Below are 20312 nucleotides of genomic sequence, written 5' to 3'. Positions count from 1 at the left end.
CAATCCAAAATTCAGTCAAAAAACTTCACATTTAGATTTAAGTATACGCCGATTTTCTCTTTTTCCTTTTCTCCACAATATGGCCTCATCATTTTTGGGACACCGACTGAGGGTGAGAGAGGAGAAAAATGAGGACATACAGAGTGAAACTGAGAAGGCAGAGAAAGAAGGGCAGGGTGGAGGTGTCGCTGAATGCCATCCAGTCATCAGGGAGTCGGTCCTGCTTGTTCACAGAGCTCGGCGGCTGAATAGAGAAAAGAAATTCTGGGACGAAACAAGCCCATGCTCATTTACTTTCTCTGAGCTTGGAGCGGTGCCCATCAGACTAGATTCAGGAGGAGTTTGGTGAGCTTGAATGCCAAACTGTGCTTGTTCTACGGAAAGATGGATCACTTCTAGCAATCTGCCAAAGATGTTTCAATAAAAAAACATCATGATGACATCAACACTGTTTCCAGCACCGCTCTATTATCATTTCTTTTTACAAACAGGGGAAATTAGAGTTTTACATCATTAAAGGCTGACACACACATACACACCTACTCTGTGATGTGTTTAGAAATATGGGGGAGTTGTATTGACTTCCGTTGCATATTAGGTCCAGTTATATAACAGTGCGATCACGGTGAGATGTCCAGATTTCTAAAGATAAGCTGGCAAGTTACTTAGCAACCACCACGGAGCAGGATAGGGGAGCAGGTTTGATTGCCAATGAACACTGGCCAAACTCTCTTAATCACAGCAACAAGGCACATTCCACTCCAAAAGTGGCTATTTTTATTTGTGCCATTGGCCTCATTTCATTGTATTTCACAGTGTTGTTAAATTATTGTTTCCCAATCAACACGGAATTCATCAAAATCTATTGTACAATTTTTTTATACAGTGCGAAAAAATGTAAGTCATACACATTTAAATCTTACTTAGATTTGTCTGGCATCATCTGCTTTGCACAGACTCCCCAAGACCCACAGTGAAGCCCCTGTAAATGTCATCGCCTGCTCTTTTAATTCCAAAATATGACTCACACATACTAAAAAAAGGCTCCACTGATAATCGCCTCTATTCTTCACTAATTCTATTGATTTAGATTTTGCATAGACTTTCCATATTGTGGACTTGTCTTTATAAATCTTGCATCAGCTCAGCTGCCTGGTCTTGCTTTGTTTTGTTTTCTTAGTGAGCACAGGCCTAAATTAAGACTTAACTAGTAACACACACAAAAAACACAAATCAAAGTAAAAGAAAATAGGAAATAAAAGCTCCTGCAGTATTTTGGAGGAGAAAAATGAACAGGACAGCACTGAATGCAAGCCAGCTCTGACAGCTGACAGCTGTGGAGTTAAAGGGGCGGATGAGAGGACCAAAGGCCAAGAGTGTTGTTATCAACCCAAAGCTGTTCCACATTATTATTGTATGCTAAATGCAGTTTGTGATGTGATGTACTGCACCCAGGGGGGATCAGATGATGACAATGTTCTTTTAATCTTCACTGTTGCTACCCATATGACAATACCTACTTGTTTTTTTCTTTAATCTGACCAGGGCGCCATCGAACTCAGAGAGGAGTCAAATGTTTTTAGCACAACTCCATGAACCCACTAAGAAGATGAGGGAGCTCATGTCCTTATAAAGTTCTCTCTCTGTATTTGGTTTGCAGCTACGGGGACCATGTTCAGCATTTCAAGGTGCTGCAGGATCGCTGCGGTCAGTACTACGTGTGGGACGAGCTCTTCTCCTCTCTCAACGAGCTGGTGGAGTTCTACCATAGCAACAGCATCGCTAAGGAGAGGACCGTCTTTCTGAGAGACCCCGAGCAATTTGCCAGGGTGAGCATGTGAGCCCTTGTTTGTTTTTTGTTTTTTTTGTGGGTTTTCTTAATGCCATTCAGCTGCCTGAATTCCTTACAACATTTTTTTCCATATCTCTGTTTACCATAGCAACTACAGCAAATGAGACAAATAACTAATTTTACAAAATAAGCAAACAACAAAATAGGATGACAACATCTATTAGTTAAATAACAGGTTGATCAAGTATCAATAAACAAAGTGATTAGAGAAATTCAAACACTTTCAAACGTAACTGTGAGTGATTCATATTCTAATAATAGAATACATTTGGTTTTTGGGACCATAAATTATATCAAATCTGATTATCACCCAATTAATTTCTGATCATTTTTAGAATTTTCAGTATAACAAATACACAAAAATATTAAACACCTGGCAATGTTTCGCTTCTCTTACTTGTTTTTATTCACACTGTAAGTCAGCAGTAAGTGCTGCTGCTTCTATCTCTGAACCGCCTCCTTCTGTCTCACTTTGCAGGGACTCACCTAAGTCCTTATCTCTTGTTTGCACTGTCATTTTACATCTACTCTCCAAACCTTTTAAAACGCACTGCTCTTGTCGTCATCTGTCTCCATCTCTCTCCATTTCCCCTCTCCTATATATGCTGCCAGTGAAACTGCATTTTGACAAATGGGATTTATTTATTTATTTTTTACCAATCTGTTGTAAAATCAGTATGTTAGGACAAATATAACAAGCTACCCAGGTGTTCATATTTCATTTCGTGGTGACTTGAAGGCATAACCAGTTTTTATAATGGAGCTGACAGCTACGGGAACAGCCCATATGTTGGCCAAATTTCGGGAGCTGAGACTGTTGCAGTGCGGTTTTGCTGTAGAGGTGCAGCTTGTAATGAAAGATCACAGGGCTGCCGCCGGTTAGGAGCACAGCCAAATCAGTCATCTTAGGCCCTGAGCCAGAGGAAGTGAGCACTGCTGTGCTAAAGAAAACATATTTTAAAGGCAATTAGGAGCTTTTTTTTTAATTTTTTTTTTTTTTTTACTTCAGACATGATTTAGGTGTTTCATACGAGGTATGGACAGAATATTACTTTTAGTTTGTTGAGATTAGTCCAGTTTCCCTCAGTAGGTCAGGCTGCCATAGTTTTATTCTCATCTGGCTCTCATGCTCTTGGATAATTAATAACAACATGGTGTATTAGAATATGTTATTTAGATTACTTTAAGTGCACAATAACGCTCTGGAAGGAGTCATCAAAGACCAACATCACAACAACGACTAACTCTAACCCACCATGGGGGAAGCTGCTGTTGTTAAACTCATTATGCAGACAAGATAACGCTGCATGGTAACTATGCCTGGGAGTGTCAGGGAAGCCAGCGGCACCTGCGGGCAAACATGGCGAACCGGGCCGCCGCAGAGCAATTTGATGCACAGCGATCCTGACGTGGCGGCATGTTTGTATCACTGTTAACACCAGCCACGTGCTAATACTCATCACATCCCACTCACTGCTGTAGCTTGGCACCTGAGAATAGACCACCAGTTGTTTTAGAGAGGAGTTGTGAGAGAAGTGTAAGAAAAAAAGCTGCCTTGTGGAGTGGAGAGCGTATTTGATTTCCAACGGGGAGGCCTAACTCTTATTTAAACGATAAGAAGTTCAACAAAGTGACCCGGGGTTCCCAGGAGTACATCGCTCTCCGTTAGACTGTGTGCCTTTGGTCTAACTCCTGTTTCCATGGCAATACCCACCCCCCACTCTCCTTTTTTTGATAATGTACAGCCCATACTGCTGAGTATTTAGTGATTTAGTGCAGCAGCATACTGAGCTGCAAAGCATGCTCTGTTTTTAGCAATTGCTAGCTACAGTGCATGACGCCACACTGTTTACTGTTTTAGCTCTTCACTACATCTGTGTTCACTCACGCTAAAGTGCCTCTTTTGCTACTTCCAAACAATGTAATAATACATGATTTAAAATGCTCCTGAGATTTCTTTCAAGGGAAAAGACTGAAATGACTCTTTCAGTCTCTGCCTGGTGTCATCTGGGTTCAGTCTAGTCTCTGTTTTGCTTCTTTTCCCATTCTCTGTGCTTATATAGTATTTTCATTCAGCCGGACTTCCTGTAAAGCTGCTCTCATTAATGTGTTGTTTTTCATGTGCGAAGTAGTCACTAAAACACAACCCATTGAATCACATATTGATCAGCACTAACCTTGTAATCTGAATAGCAAGTCAGATTTCTTTAAAAAAAAAAAAGAGTACAAGACTGTTTTGGGGACGTTAAACATCTCAGACTTGTTGTGTTTGTCCTCAGTTGAAAAATCGGTGGCCATCCTAACGGTGTTTGGAAGCTGTTAATGTCCTTTAAAAGGCATCAGCCCAAAGCAACTCTAAAACAGATGAGAACAGCTTCCAGGTTTCTTTGCCCATCATGCTACCATCTGTTTCCCTCCTGCAGATGGGGATCTATTTGTGACCGCTGCTTTGAATCGTCTGGCTCACTTTGCTGCAAAACGGCTCACAGCTTTAAAGCTCACAACTCTGCATACTCTGCAAAAAGACACTATGTGGCCTCTAAGGTGTTGGAGATAACCAACCACTGCTGCTTTGTGGTTTTCTGAGGTAGTTGGAAAGGAAGTGATATTAGTCTAATGAGACATTTATGGAAATGACACTTGTGCACACATCCTACTGTGTGGGTGGCCTTTCCCACAGAGGGATTTTTAGAGTTTATTATTATTATTATTATTATTATTATTATTATTATTATTATTATTATTATTATTAATAATAATAATAATAATAATAATAATAATAATAAATTTATTTTTTATTTGATTAAGCTCTTTTTTCAAACACTCAAAGCTGCTTTACAAAGACAAAATTATAAAATAGAACAAAGTTAAAATAAAATAGGTGAAACTTAAAAAAAAAAAAAAAACTCAAACAGTACTAGACAAATAGTCATACATTAAAAACGTATTCAAAAATTTGCGTAATGATCATGGATTTTGACTTTTCCCATCATTCTGATGTGTTTTCCATTACTTCTTTAAAGCTTGGAGCAATAATGTCTTCATAAATATAAAGTAGAGACCTGGAAGTTTGAGCCACGTATGGTTTAGAAAAACATTACCTTGAATAGTCTCATGAATTTTAAAGAACACAAGAAATAAATAAGCCAACAAATACAGAGATACAGCATCAGTGAAGATGAATAGGACCACAAGCGACACTTGAAAATGTGATTGGTTGAAATGTGTTGAGTGCGTAAGCCTGTCTGAACCTCATGGTCTTCTGAAGACAATCCACATGTATTGATCTTTGTGACGTGTGAGCTTTACTTCAATAAGTCTGCTCTTTTTTCCCCTTCATCTACTTGCTGTTGTGTAACTGTAACGGAGTAGATTGAAGCGCACAAGCCAGCAGCATTTGAGCTTTTCATCAACTTTTATGTTCTTAAACTTGATTTTATGACTAAGATGGTGCTGTGACTTGAAATAGCACGGTTTTATCTGGTAGAGCAGCAGGCTTTCAGATGAAGATGACAGGTTTTTGATCCTAAAAATAGGCTTCTGATTCACACAGCAGCACCTCACAAACGTATTTCTTGTTGAGCAACATCTGTTCTCACAGGTAAATGGTCTCAGGGTGTTTGACAAACTTTTTCCACTGGTAGAACTGGAGCTTCCAGAATTTTAGGAGAAATAGCACAAAATTAGAGCGCCACTTATGCAACACATAATATATACACTGTTGGTCATAAAGTTGGAATCATTTTGTTTTAAGATACATTCCTCTTTTCACTCCTTTTATAAAGGATAATTGTGGGCTATCAAAAATAAATCACATTGTCACAATCATTTTATGAGAAGAGGTAAAACAAAATGTTTTATTCCAACTTCAAGGGCAACAGTGTACATCAATAATAAATTAGTCATGTGCTTTTGATTTTAACTGGATGACTTGTGGGTGCTCTGGTAGTAAATTGACAATTTACAGATTGTTTTTTAATGTTTCCTGTTTAAAGCAAACACAAACTGTGTCCCAATTCAACGGCCTATGAACTTGTTTCACCTCTTAGCCATTGTGCTAACATGCATATAGGATAGTGAACTGAAATGAGACAACCTTTCAGGTACTGTTGCAAAACAGTGCATGGCTCCTTGTGCTTAGCTATGACAACCCTTAGGTTTTTTTTGTCACAAAGCTCAAGGCTTTGTATGGTTTAACTGGTTGGTTTTATTACTGGTGCACAGTGAATCTTGTGATAGGTTGGGCCATGAAGGATCTACCCGTTTGCATCCTTAATTGCCCAGGATGAAAATGCTGCGTTCTGTATGTTGTAGTTGAAGGAGGCAGCCAATCGGCTTTGAGATGGATCCTCCGAGGTATGCATCCTCAGATAGACAAGCTTTAGTTGACTTAATGTATCTCACGTACACACATAAACGCGTGCTCTTGGATATAAATTTTTGCAGCCCTGACTCCAAAAAACGTTCTGAAGATGTAATTAAATGGTCACAGTCTGCAGCCCTATAGTTTCATGCATGTTGTAAATCACTGGGGAGTCAATGCAGCTGGAGCAGGTGCAAGCCAGGAATTTAGCTCTAGGGCGTTATGAAGGTAGTTAAATGAAAGATAATAACGGCCATCCCATGGGAGTGAGATAAAGTGTATGACCTACATACTGTTACATTTTAAATCTGTTAATATGAACAGCTAAGGAAAATATTTTCTCGTGTTTATAAAGATATTTACGTCGTTCTGCCACCAACACTGGCTAGCACCGTAGCTTAGATGAGGTGTGGGTGTCCAGTGCTCAAATCGCTCATGTATAATTAACAATCATTCTGTGACCATTAAAATGATCCACGGGATCTATGGTCTGCCATGACTGATGAGCTCAAGCCAAATAATACTGACAGATGTATGAATTATGAACAGTGGGTAAGGAGCTGAGAGAGATTCTGCATTATTTTCCAGTTTTATGGGCAATTGTTGTCTAATAAATCTGACTGAAGACTTAAAATATGTTCATGCTCATTAATTTTATTGCTATTTTACACTTCATATATTCGCTCTACTGATGTCAGACCCAGTTAGTCAGCTGGGTGTAAGTTTCTGAGTGAGTGAACAGACATTACCACTCATCTCTTTGGTCATGACTCTTCAGATATCTTTGGATAATATTGTGAAATGGAGCTCTTCCAGTGATTTAATCAATGGCTGCCCTTTATGATAGCTTTAACATAGCTGCAGCTAATTGTCCAACAATCTGCAGATTATTTACCCTGTGCATTGATTAATAGTTTTATCTGTAAACTGTGAGAGGACAGATTAAAAAACGAAGAGAAAAAAAGAAAGAAAAACTCCACTGAAATACCCAAGAATTATCCTCTTGCTGTGTCTAACTGTCAGTTTTCACATTTTTTGGCACTTTTAATTGAAAAACAACTGAAACTAATCAACAAATAAGCTGCCAATTAATTTCTTGTTCACTGATTAACTGACTAATCATTTCAGCTTTATTCCTCAGGCTGTTGCTGCTCTATTAACAAAACTCTCAGTATGATGAGTCATTAAAGACTTCTCTGCACATTTTGGAAATCACATCAGGAATGAGTTACACAAAAATAATCACAGCTCTGCTGTTCAGTCTAAGAGCTCAGACTGTGGCATCAGATGGGACGATACAACAAGCTTCCTTCTATTTAATTCTATTACATTTTACATCAATTCAAATGCTTTCAGTGTCCTATGATGTGATACATCCAAGATTAATTCCATATACAAATTGACTCTGCCACATTATACATAGCCCACTGTTATTAGCTCTGGGTCAGAAGTAATGCCATCACTTCATTAACATGATTATTTAAGGTTCATTGTGACAGTACAGTACTTATTGTAGTGTTATTAATGTGGTCATACTGTAGGTCACCATGCTGTTCTGCATTATTGTTTAGACAGAGAGGAGCTTGCGTGCCAGTTGGGCTTTGTTTACATACATGACTACAGATGAATATGTTTTCCGACTTTTACCCGTAATTCTCATGGGAATACGTGAACTGACACTGAGGCAGCAGATGTGATGGAGAGAAGTACAAAAGCAGCAATCACTGATTTTTCTTTAACAATCTCCTCTTAATTTTCTTAAGGTACGTGCCTTGTTTTTAATCCTGACTGCAAACCTTATTGACCACTGCAAGGAAAGCACCAATGTAATAACTGATTTAACAATTATTAAAATGATTTGAGTTACCTTTTGCAGGTCATATACACTTAGCGACCTTGTATCACTTCAACGTCAGCACACTCTCGTGTGACTTTTCCTGAACTGTAGGTCACCATGCTGCTTCGTCATGACCTGGAGATAAGGTCACACATGTCCCATAGCTGAGGGTGGCGTGCTGAAGGTGCTGTGTTTACCTACATGACTTTGTGGCCTTAGTCTTAATCTGTCTTTCCACATCACATCACAGCAGCTTAGTCATACCTTTATGTCTCGTAACTGTTTTAATTTATCTTAAAGCAGAAGTAAGCGATCCGGTCGTTTTAGCTAATGCTGCGTTCCAGGCAGGCTTTTGAAACCGTAAATTACAGCTTCAAGTCACGACTTACGACTTTGTAGCGTTCCAGGCAACCCACTCGTGTTTTTCCGACCTGTTTTACCTGTGAAAGTCACTATAACGGCCACTCGTAACTTCCGACCAGTGAACTCGTACCAGATCGTCTCGAACTGGTACGACTTCACAGGTCGGAAAAACACGAGTTACGGGTTGCCTTGAACGCACCATAACGTCTTGTCAGCCGATGGAGTTAGCAGCCCCCACCCTCGTCATGGATCTATTGGTCCTCGTCCCTACGTCACCACATTCAGGCGCATCCCTTGGCTGCACACACAGCCCTTTATGCCGTTCTCTCTCCTCATTGGATAAAACTTGTAGGATACGAGAAAAGTTTTCTCCTCGGCTCAGAGCAGAGCAGAGTGACTGAGAGACCCGTGTTTCGGTCCAAACACTCTATGTAAGTGATTGATGTCGGAAGATATAACTATTTAAGACTTATATTAACACAAAAATATCGGTTACTTCTGCTTTAAGGGGTCAATTATTTTTTCTATGATCTAGCTTTTACACAATTAACAAACAAAATCACAACAATTGCAACTCACTGTCAAAAACAGGTTACACTGATTAGGTTTGTTGCTGACGCCAGGAGTACAATGGGAATGGTCGCAACGCGATACGTAAGCGGGGCGGAGCTGAGTTTTTTAACTGCTACACCAGGCAGGGACGCGGCGCGACACAGCGTTGTTGCAGCTGCCAGCTTCACCTTGTCAAGCCTACAGCAAATGAGTGCACTTTATGTATCTCAACACATTTTTACATCCCTCCTGTTAAGATGGATTGACAGTACCTTTTTCACAGGTAATTTGCTGACTATGTAGGGTTTGCAAGTGCAGACTATATTAAATGGTATCAATTAACTGTTTAACTACACGATCATGGATCCACAATGTAAAAAAACAAACCCCGTAATGTTTGGGGTTTGTTTTGTCGCGGCCGTTCCCAGTGCATTTCAGCCGTGAAGATCTGAATCTTGTGCTAGAAATGTAGACAATGTATCATCTCATCTCAGTATTCAATTATTTCAAAGTGCTCCTCAATTTATTTCTACAAATTCCCTGTTTTAGTTGAATGAGGAAACCTGATCATATAAACATCCTCACTCTGCATTGTCTTCTTAGAGACGTGACAGATTACAGATGAGCATGGTGTACATGTATCTCAGTCATGTTATCTAACCCCTGAAAAGCCCCTGAATCATGTTACTATGTTACCATGTCAACAAATATTGTCTAATCACAGCAATCTAGTGGTAGCTTGTCATTGGCTAAACACCAAGACAAAAGACCTAGGTGTATCTGAATTATCTGTTTGACTCCCTGATGAAGGCTTGATGCCGAAACGCGTCGTAGTCATTTTAAACATGTCACTGTGACAATGCCAGATTAATTAAAGCCCCAGTATGTAACTTATTTGGCTTTTTATTAGCAAAAATAAAATATTGCTTTCATAAATACATATTTCACTGAAGTTGAATCACACCCGCATACAAATGAAAGCTTTCTTGTACCTTAGAATGAGTTGTTACAAGTCGTTACAAATATACAAGGGGCGACGCACCGAACCGAGGCTGCCATGTTGCATCACCATTTTTTACGTTGAGTGGCAGCGTGACCGTAGGTAACCACGGAAACTCACCGGAGCTGTCGGCTCGGGGAGAAAGTTTTCCAGGTAACGCCTGTTAAAACTGTCACCACTGTGTAGTGTGAGGTAGGACGGAGGCACTGATGTTGCATTCAGGTGCAGTCAGGTGCAGTCAGGCAGACGGCCGTCGGCAAACCAACTGGATGTCATTTTACTCGACGAGAGAAAGACAGTAAAACGTGGGTCAGGTGAACAATACGACATCACCATGACAACATATTGTCACGCCTGTATTGTTTTGCCTCGTGCTGGCGGACCACTTGTTTACATAGACGCTTGTTTATCCTGTTACATGCAGCGTCTGTTGTCTGTCTGACGTCTGCCCGATTTCACGTGAATGCAACATCAAGAATACGTTCAGATAACCGCACCGCTAGATGGTGGTAATTCCTACATATTATACCTTTAAAGGCTTTTTTATGAACTCAAGAATGCCTTGGAGTTTTTCTTTGTTTTTCCAAATATTGTCTAATGTTGAGAGAGAACTGTCTTATTTTAACCAATATTATGATCTTTTCCTAAACCGCAGGTAGTTTTAGTATCAAACCTAATCAAGGCATGACTGTTATTGTAACCACAGCAAAGACCAGTAGGCCTAGTGGCGATCTGGTAAGTAAGCTGTTGGTGTGTTATTTGTGGACACCCATATGAGTCATATGGGAAGGTTGAAATAATGACCCGTATTGTTGATTAGGTTGAGGGACTTATTGTTCATAACATTAAAGTTTAGTTTTTAAATATTTTCATTATTTATAAAGTCACTGTTGGGCTTTGTCCTGGCACCCAATTGAGCCCACTACATGCTCTCTTACACATATAACTCAGCAGCCTTCACTTTATTAAGGAGTCACTTGCAGAAATGTTGATGTCAGAGAGAAGACAGGATGACTTCAATGGTAGATGCATTAAACCTTTTCCATCCTTTTATATTATACTGTTGTACCTATGATCACCCTAATAATATTATTCCTCTTCATTCAGCAGTACTCTTCCCTGCCTTTGTGTTCTAATAGTGTTCGCTCTCTGTCAAGTATATATAGTATGGCAACACTATTAATTATTAACGGCATATACTCGGTTCTTCATATGCCCATGTACCATCGCTTGCTTTAAGCAGGGACGCTAAAAGCACAATAACACAAAGAGAAATGAGTCCTTACGTCGCTCACTTTAGACCTTTATATAATTAATTGAATTGAGCACAGAGAAGTCCTTTTAACTTCAAACCACATACTGTAAATGATTCATGCAAACATTGTCTTAGGCTGATTATTCCCGGTTTGACTCGTCTTTCTCGCTGTCTCTGACACCACCACATGATCACAGAGACAATGTCTGTTGAGGACTGGTTTAATCTATGAATCGTGTTCCAGCGCTCTCTGTGTTGTCCCTCCCATTGTGCGATTAGTCTTTCCAAAGTAATTCCACATCAGCTCATTACATGGCCCTGGATCATTTCTTATCTCGCAACGGCAGGATGGGAAATAACTCGGTCTTTTCTCTTTTTTCATTCTCCGACCAGCGTATCCCCCTATATCCTTGTGTCTTGAAGCTTTTCCTTCAAACCCAAAGCTTGTGCAAAACTTTGCCCTCTTCTTGACACCTTGTCATTTTCAAGCGGAAACAGAGACAGTGTCACAGTTTCTCTTCTTTTTTTTTCAATTTAAAAGCTCTGTGCGCGTGTTTGTATGAGTGTGTATGTGGAGAGACAAATCTAGTACAAAGCTGCAGTCAATTGATGTTCTGGAGTAATTTGTTCCACTGCCAGCTCTCGCTGTGGGTTGGAACGGGCGCCGGAGAGGACGCTGATCACAGGGCAGCCGAGTGCAGCTGATATAGAGGGACCATATTTCTCCTCCCAAACTACTATTCCTCACAGCAAACCATGAATGAATGGGTTCTTCCTGTGCTTTCTCTTTTTGTCACACACACACTAGCGGTGGATTGATTCACAAAATCCACAGTTCAATTAGTATCACAGTGCTGGGTTCATGGGTCTCGGTTGTTTCTTTTATTTTCAATTTTTATTACACTCCAGACATACCATAAGGCAGCATAAGACTGACATGTTAATATAGTTGTATTTTTAATTCACTTCTTCTATGGAGTGCATGTTGCACCCAATCCTCTTGTCATGCACTAGTGTGTGTGTATACCTCATTAACCAGTTAACCTATGGTCTACCTATATAATAATAATAATAATAATAATAATAATAATAATAATAATAATAATAATAATAATAATAATAATAATAATGGTGGCAAATTGGCCTATTATCATAATCCCTATAGTCATAGCAGTAGGTTCATTACCTTTAATTGTCGGTGCAAGCTTTTTTTAGAACGGTGGGGCAGAGCCGCGAGCTGCTCAGAGCTATGCTACGGAGGCTCATGGGATTTCTTGGTTTTCCTCATCAAACTCATCAAATACACAATCCAACAACTCCAAAACGCTCTGGTGGACAAGTTGTGACCTGATGTTCACCACGCTATCAGATAATAACGGAATGTTACGAGACGGAGTTGTTTTAGAGGCAAATGCTTGTCGAAAAACCACCCTCGACAGGAACACGCATCAACGGTTTTGCATGAATTTACCTCAAAAACAACTCCATCTCATAACGTTCCGTTATTATCTCATAGCATGGTGAATGTGCAGGTCACAACTTATCCATGAGAGCGTTTTGGAGTTGTTGGTTTGTTTATTTGATGAGTTTGATGAATGAAACCAAGAAATTCCATGAGCCTCCATAGCATAGCTCTGAGCAGCTGGCGGCTCTGCCCCACCGGTCTAAAAATAGCTTGCACCGATAATTAAAGGTAATGAACCTGCTGCTATGACTATAGGGATTATGGCAATGGGCCAATTTGCCAAAATGTTGAACAATCCCTTTAAAGCATTTTGATGGTATATCTGCCCTTTTGATGCGTACTATCGCCACAGCTACATATAAACTCACTGCACATACTTGCAAGAGGCACCAGCCTGCACAGAGGCCTGCGCACACATGCTCACTCACACCCAAACACTCATGCAGTGTGAACATGCACGCACCCACAAACTGGAGGACTAGACTAGATCAGTGGAACAATAGAGGATAACACCGTGAGGATTTTATAGATTTGTGGAACTGATAGATTGTGTCTGCGTCTCTTGATCCTAATCCTACTGTCTGGTTTGTGAGTGTATTTGTGTGTTTGCTGGTGTACGTGTGTGTGTGTGTGTGTGTGCCTGCCTCTGCCCGGATGCCATTACTGCAGGCCTCGGTCTAAAACTTAGCACTCCGCACCAAGTGAAGCCCAGAATTGCAACACCCATCACACACACACACATAAGGCATTCTTTCCCATCTCTCTGCTCTCCTCCCTGTTTATATCGCATCCACGTAACGTTTCTCTGTGGGAGTGCAACTGACAGCTAAGAGGTTAGTTAAGTTCAAGACACTCTCCTTAAAATAGCTGCTTTTATTCTGCTACTCTTAAACTGCTTTTACTTCTGTAGTCAGCGGAGATCAGAGGGGGTCGGCTATCAGGGGAGCAGAAAAAACGCTACTTCTTGCGATCTCAAAGAAAACACAGGGAGACGGAGAAAGTGCATCGTCTGAGGGCTGAATTGAAAGCAGCACACCTTGCCTTGCGGTTGTTTTAGTAGGTGTGCGTGCGTAGATGTGTACTCTCATCACGGCCTCACATCATCACACTGTCTACCTGTCTGCCTTTCTCTATTCTCTTTCAGTCTCCTATGATTTCCTAATCTGCACATAACCATTTTTGTTATTTATTCTGTTTAAAACTCAGCGCTAATGAAGCCCAACTGGAGTCAATAATGAACAAAGTTTATGAGGACAGGAGCTGTGTGGCGAGATTTACATGTTTCATGAAGGTGTACATGATGAAATACACAGCTTATTTACCATCTTAAACCACAGCATGCAGCTGCAATCTAAAATACCCTAACTTACTGGTGTTTGGCATGTGAAAACAAACTTCTGCGGCCCAGGTATAAGTTACATTTTATACCATCATATCACCAGGTGTGGGGGTGGACAAGAAGTCGTTTATAAATATGACATGACTGTCTCTTTTTAAAGACTACCTGTCCTCTGTCTGACTCTCACTGTCTTGTCTGTGTGTCGGTGTCACATATTCAAACACATGTCCCTTTGTGTTTCTTTCTCCTTGTAATTCTGTCTGACAGCCTTTTTAGGCGCTATCATATCAAATGTCCCTGAAGATACAAAATCTTACGGAAGGAAGGGTGTGATTTGTTTTTTGGGGGAGATGGGTGGTCTGATTTGCAATAGCTTGAAGCTGGTTAGCAAAACTGAAGACAGTGAAGAGCAATTAGCCTGACAATAGGAGATTTGTCAGGTTTACACATTTGGATGAGAAAGCATATTATGTTGAGACTTTGATGATGAGTTGGATCTAAATCAGACAACTAACTGATACCTGTCTTTTTTTCTTCCCTATTGTATTAAAGTGTTACACTATACAGTATAAAGCACAGCTGTCATGTCATGTCAGGCCTCACACATAATCAGTTGGCGGAGGAGTGTTTATAACTATCAATTAGCACTGAGTATCTGTGCATAGTATCTTTAATGAGTGTGGTACTCATTAAATCTCATCTAAACTCTCTGGGGCACATGCTTCCATATAATGTTTTTAAAAGTTGTTTTTTTGTTGTTGTTTTTTTGTTATATAGAAATGACTGAGGCAACGAGAGTGATGCTTCAAAGAAACATTCAATTTAAAAATTAATCAGTTGTATGGCTGTTCAATTGAAGAATACCTCAGAATACATTGCAGGAGCTGAGAAAAACAACTCTATTCACCACAGTGAATTTTTTAATCAAAGGGAATTTTTACAAATCAATAGTAAACCATTTCCTTCAACGCAGACTGCTTTAAAAACACTATTTATTCCATGTTGGAGGAAGTATGTATGAACAACTTATTTTGTATAAGAGTAATACAGTCATATGTTGCCTATGTATGTATTTTAGTAAGGAAGGAAGAGAAATATTTTTTTCTTTGAAGAGAAATTCCAAATTCTTTAGACATAGAAATGCATATAGCAGGTGAGATGTGAGATGGAGGTGAAATTTAACAAATTTTTAAAGAAATGCAACAGTGAAACAAAGCAGGTATCTATTTAGGCTACAGTGCAGCCAAACAAACTATATTTTAAAGAAGTAAGTGAGGAGTACTTTTTTTTATCATGTCAGCCAGTCATCATGCAATTACATGTTAAACATGATGTGAACAGGTTAATGCACAACAGAACACCTGGATAAATCTGTAATTGCAGGTGTGCAGGCTGTCGCCGCATGATAAGAACACTTTTAACATGAAAGAGCAGGAGGAAATGTTCTAGTGAGCAGTATACAGACTGTTACAGAAAGTTATTAACTCTCTCTTTTCTTTTGTCCCCTCCCGCCCTGTTTTTCTCCTTCTCCTCCGCAGCGCCCCCATCACGCACACGCTCTCTTCGACTTCAACCCCCACCACCCTTCACAGCTACGCTTCCTGCGCGGTGACGTCATCGAACTCATTGACTGCTCGGATTCGCTGCGCTGGCGGGGCCGTTGCCATGGGCACGTGGGCTACTTCCCGCCGGAGTACGTCCAGCCTATTTACCAGTGCCAATGACCTGACCCATCAGTCGAACCGAGGGCCGTCTTGACCCCAACCCCACCTCACACTGCTCCCCTGCTTGGCACTTGCCCACTCATTTCTGGAGCAGATGACTTATAGGAGCTGCTGCTGAACTGTTCATATGTTACTGGCTCCTCTCATCTTTTTTCTGTGGCATCACATGCCAGTCACAAGCCTCGCCCAATCAGCTGCTACAGGCTCATAAATTGTCTCCACCTGAACCCACAACTCCATGTCACTTAAATCATGTAAATAATAATAATAATAATATAATATAAAAAAAAAATCCAGATATGGACCTAAACACTGTGGAGAACTCACACACTTATACACAAGACTAACTTACACACACACTTCCTCCCAGCCAGGCATAATCATTTATTACAGCTTATCAGCACTGGTGCAGGCGAAGTATAAGCAACACACACATACACACTAACCTGTTGGAAAAAAAACCTGTGGCCCATGGGAGCTTGTAGAGGAAGGGCAGGGGGTTTCTCCGCTGCAGATGAGTCAGGATTTGCTCCAGTATTTTGCAGCCGTTCCCACGAGGAGATCCGGTGAGCTGAGCAGAGAGACACAGAGTCATTGTGTTGTGAATATTTGGGCCAGACACTCAGTGGATACTGACACAGCAAATTCCTTTCTGTCTCTCTCTCTCTCTCTCTCTCTTTCGGTGGACTGGTGTGGTTTTGAGCGTGTGTGTGAAGAGATCTGTGTTTAAGAAGTGGGTTCGAACACGTGTATATCTGCAAACTCTATGTGTGTGTTCAAAGGGATTGAATGTGTGGATGAGTATGTGAATGCTGAGTATTTGCGTGTGTTGATGCTGAGCGTGTGTGTGTGTGTACATCCCTGTGGTGTGTGGACAATAGTAAAGGAGGTTGCTGTGCTCCAGTGACCAGTGAGATGCACACTGCCCAGATGCCACTTTGTTTTATAATAGGCTACATAGCTTACAATGTAATACGCCCCACTGAATTTTATGGATAATTTGTTTGTTTCTATGTATTTATTCTTATTCATGTATAACCACAGAATATCCATATATTACAAGTAAAATAAAACATTGTATAAAGCCTTTGTTTCTGTTGCATCAAAGACTTTAAGTGATAACTAAGGCCGGTCTTCCTTAACCTGTAATGACAAATAATTTCAATAAAGTGATACATTTACCTCTTTGAACTTGAACCTTGGACGTTATTGTTCAATGATGGTTGGAATTTCTGTCATGTATTTGTCTACAGAAATATAACACAGGGAGCACAGGGTTCACACATAACCATGACATATTGCTTTATTTCTGTAGCTAACCATCTCAGTGTGTGTGTCTTCTGTGACTTTTCTCTTTTTCTAATACACATGAATTAAGTGCACACAGTGCCATTTAATGCAAGTGTATATTGCAATTTCATGACATTTGAGGTGGTATTTGACACAGAGAGGAGAAATAATCCCTGCATTTTGTCCACTACTGTAAAAGCTTCCTGTCCAATACCAGAACTGGACCCATCACTGCATCTGAAAAGGTTTTAAATCATCGTAAAATGGGAGAAAATGACTCTACGAATATTTTAATTATCCATTGATCCATCTTCATGTCACTTTTAGGTCAAATGTGTTTCTAGTTTCTCTGGATCTCATGTCTTTGTATTTTGTTAAGGCGCTTTTTCTTTTCTTTTTTGACATTTTATATGTAGATGAGTGTTTTTTTTAAGCATTTCCAACTCATGGCCCACTTGAAAATCTCAAAAATGCTTGCAGCCCACACTTGACCACTTACTGTAACAGTACAGAGGCCAAATAATGCCCTCTCAGAGCACTTCTTTTCAGGGATAATGATCAGACATCCAGGTCTGAACTGAAAACAGGAGAACCTCACTTTTTCTTTTTTGTATGATAGGGAGAGACCACTTGTTTCACTCAATTCACCATCTGCCTCTTCCCTTTCAATCTCCCCTGTTGCTAACCATTTTCATACTCCAGTTTCTGCTACGGATGAATGCCATGCCATGAATCCTTGAGTGCACCATCAAACACATTTAGTAAAAATGATTACAAAGCAAAAATGAATACAAAGTGTTCCAATGGCAAAGTGTTCAACAACATTAAAACTGTTATTATTGTCTTATTGTCCATCATATGATGGACTACAGTATGATAAAAAATAGAATAAAACTACCTAAATTTCTTTTTTTCCATTTCATTTTATAATATTGCAGTATTGCATACTGCAATACCTCAGTGGGCCAACAGTGGGCCACAACCCAAACGTTGGGAACCACTGATATAGACAGAACTAATAATACAATAAAAAAATAATGGTAACACTTTATTTGATGCCTATCTCTATAACGCATTATAACCATATAACCATACTTATAATGAGTTATAATGCAGTTATAGCACTGTATAACTATAGTTATAAACACTCATAAATTATCATAAGACTTTATAACAATAATCATAACACAGTATAAAGCATTTTATCATAGCTTATAAGGTCAAGTATTATAATAGAGTTAGAATGCTTTATAATGTGTTATGCTTATTGTTATGAAGCCTTATGATAATTTTTGAGTGTTTATAATGATAGTTATACACGTTTATACTGTAAGACAATTATAACACATTATAACTATATTTATAATGCATTATCGATGTAGGCATTGTCAGTGAGTTATTAACAATTATAACGTATTATAATACCTGACCTTATAAGTCATGATAAAATGCTTTATAGTGTGTTATGATCATTTATGAGTGTTTCTAACTATAGTTATACAGTGCTATAACTGCATTATAACTCATTATAAGTATGGTTATAATGCGTCAAATAAAGTGTTATTATACAATAATGATTCATTTGGTCTTAAAACTATCATTAGTGACAAGACATACTAAAGTCGAAGTCTTATACCATATTAATTCTGGTTGTAAACTTAATCTTCTGATTGCATTACCATCTGCGACGGAGCAGCACGTCAACTGATGACAGATAGGCAGACGCCAACACTGAATGTATGTCATCAAGAATGTAAGCACAGTGTGCTGACAGCTGACTGCTGCTATGCCAGGAATGGTTCATCTCTCACTAAGATGTAATATTTGAAATGACGCAGGAAACAGAAAACATCCTAACTACTGAATCATCTCTGTTTTATTTCACTGCCCCCCCACCCCCCAATAATCCACTATTTCCCCCCTCCTGACAGAGTCACCTCTGGCTCGTCAGTGACAGTTAGTCAATACACCAGAGGCACTCAGAAGCAAAGAAGAAAAAGGAGTTAAAGGTGTTACCAGAAATAGTACTACTGTTTTCTGTTTCCTCTTTTTTCTACACTGCAGAGTCACTTTGAAGTGTGTGTGCAGTAGATAAAGGGGTTGCGGTATACGTGTGTGAGACAGACTGACACATTTATGACGGAATATTTGTGTCATACACTAGAAGCGTGAGACAGCATAAGAATACTAAACATCACTGATGCGCCGTCGCAATGCAAATGTCTCGGTTCAAAGCAACCGATGAGAGCGGGAAGTGATGCAGACAGAGACAAAGTGGTGAGACAGCAGTGAAATGAGACAGGATAGAGAGTGAGAAAAATGTGGAGAGGCGAGAGACGAGACAACGAAGAAGTAGCATACCGATGAGGGATGGAAAGGCAAGCTGAGGGAGCATGTGTCAACTGTGTGAATGAGAGACACAGTAAAAGAGCAAGGGTAGGGGGAAGGCGTGTGAGCTGTGACATCGGAGACATTCACAAGCGTTGGAGGCAAATTCTACGAAACAGTTGAACCAGTCTGACGGCTGCAGGCTGTTTACCCCAGACAGTGGAAGGAGAAATCGCCACAACTGACCTCACAACACCTGCAACTACACAAGCACACTGCAAAAAAAATTCACAACACAACAAACGTGCTAAATGCAGAAAACTTCATCAATTTGACAACACATGCTCTGCACAAAACTCACAACAAAACGGTTTCGGGTGACACAAATACAAACCTGGAACTTTTCACCAGTTTGCGGTGATGTTGTGTTACTTCATCAGTGTGACAAACATTTAACCGCATTCCTATTGTTTCTCTTTTCCCCGTTAGCCTGTGGGCTACAACGCACCCTGTGCAACCACTGCAAAAATTAATAATTTATGTTCATGTAGACATACTGACTAATGAATACCTCACAGTGAGCACCATGCCACAGTGCATCCATACTGCATATGTCAACCTTCACGCATCAGTGCGATCTATTTTTCTCCCTCCATCTCGTGGAGCAACAAATTGTCAATACATCACACACAGCTGCCTTGACTAGTAACCACTAATAATGAAGTTCACTGTGAAGTCATTTCACCCTTTCTCCTTTTTTTAAAGGGGAACTATGTAAGTCCAGTCTCTTTTCCTCTGTTTTGCTAACCCTCCTCTCGCCAAGTGCATTTTTGCATTTTTTTTTTACAACAAAGCCGGCGAGAAATCAATCCATGGAATGGTGGATCATATACAGCGTTACCATGTGTATATTTGTGTAGGCTTATCTGTCATAAACAAGAGAT

General features: G+C 39.9%; 1 protein-coding gene across 1 annotated transcript in view; it reads left to right on the top strand.

Annotated features, from left to right (window-relative positions):
* grapa (GRB2 related adaptor protein a) overlaps nucleotides 1-16915 on the top strand; it is a 37264-nt gene extending 20349 nt beyond the window's left edge. Inside the window, exons 4-5 of the mRNA XM_083976653.1 lie at nucleotides 1661-1829; nucleotides 15565-16915. Coding sequence (XP_083832779.1) covers nucleotides 1661-1829; nucleotides 15565-15750 — 355 coding nt within the window. The 3' untranslated portion in view covers nucleotides 15751-16915. The remainder of the gene's footprint in view (nucleotides 1-1660; nucleotides 1830-15564) is intronic.
* Nucleotides 16916-20312: the final 3397 nt, after the last annotated feature.

The sequence above is a fragment of the Trachurus trachurus genome (assembly GCF_905171665.1).
Source record: "Trachurus trachurus genome assembly, chromosome: 8".
NCBI classification, from domain to species: Eukaryota; Metazoa; Chordata; class Actinopteri; order Carangiformes; family Carangidae; genus Trachurus; species Trachurus trachurus.
The sequence above is the reverse complement of the archived record's forward strand: the minus strand, read 5'-3'. Positions and strand labels throughout refer to the sequence as shown.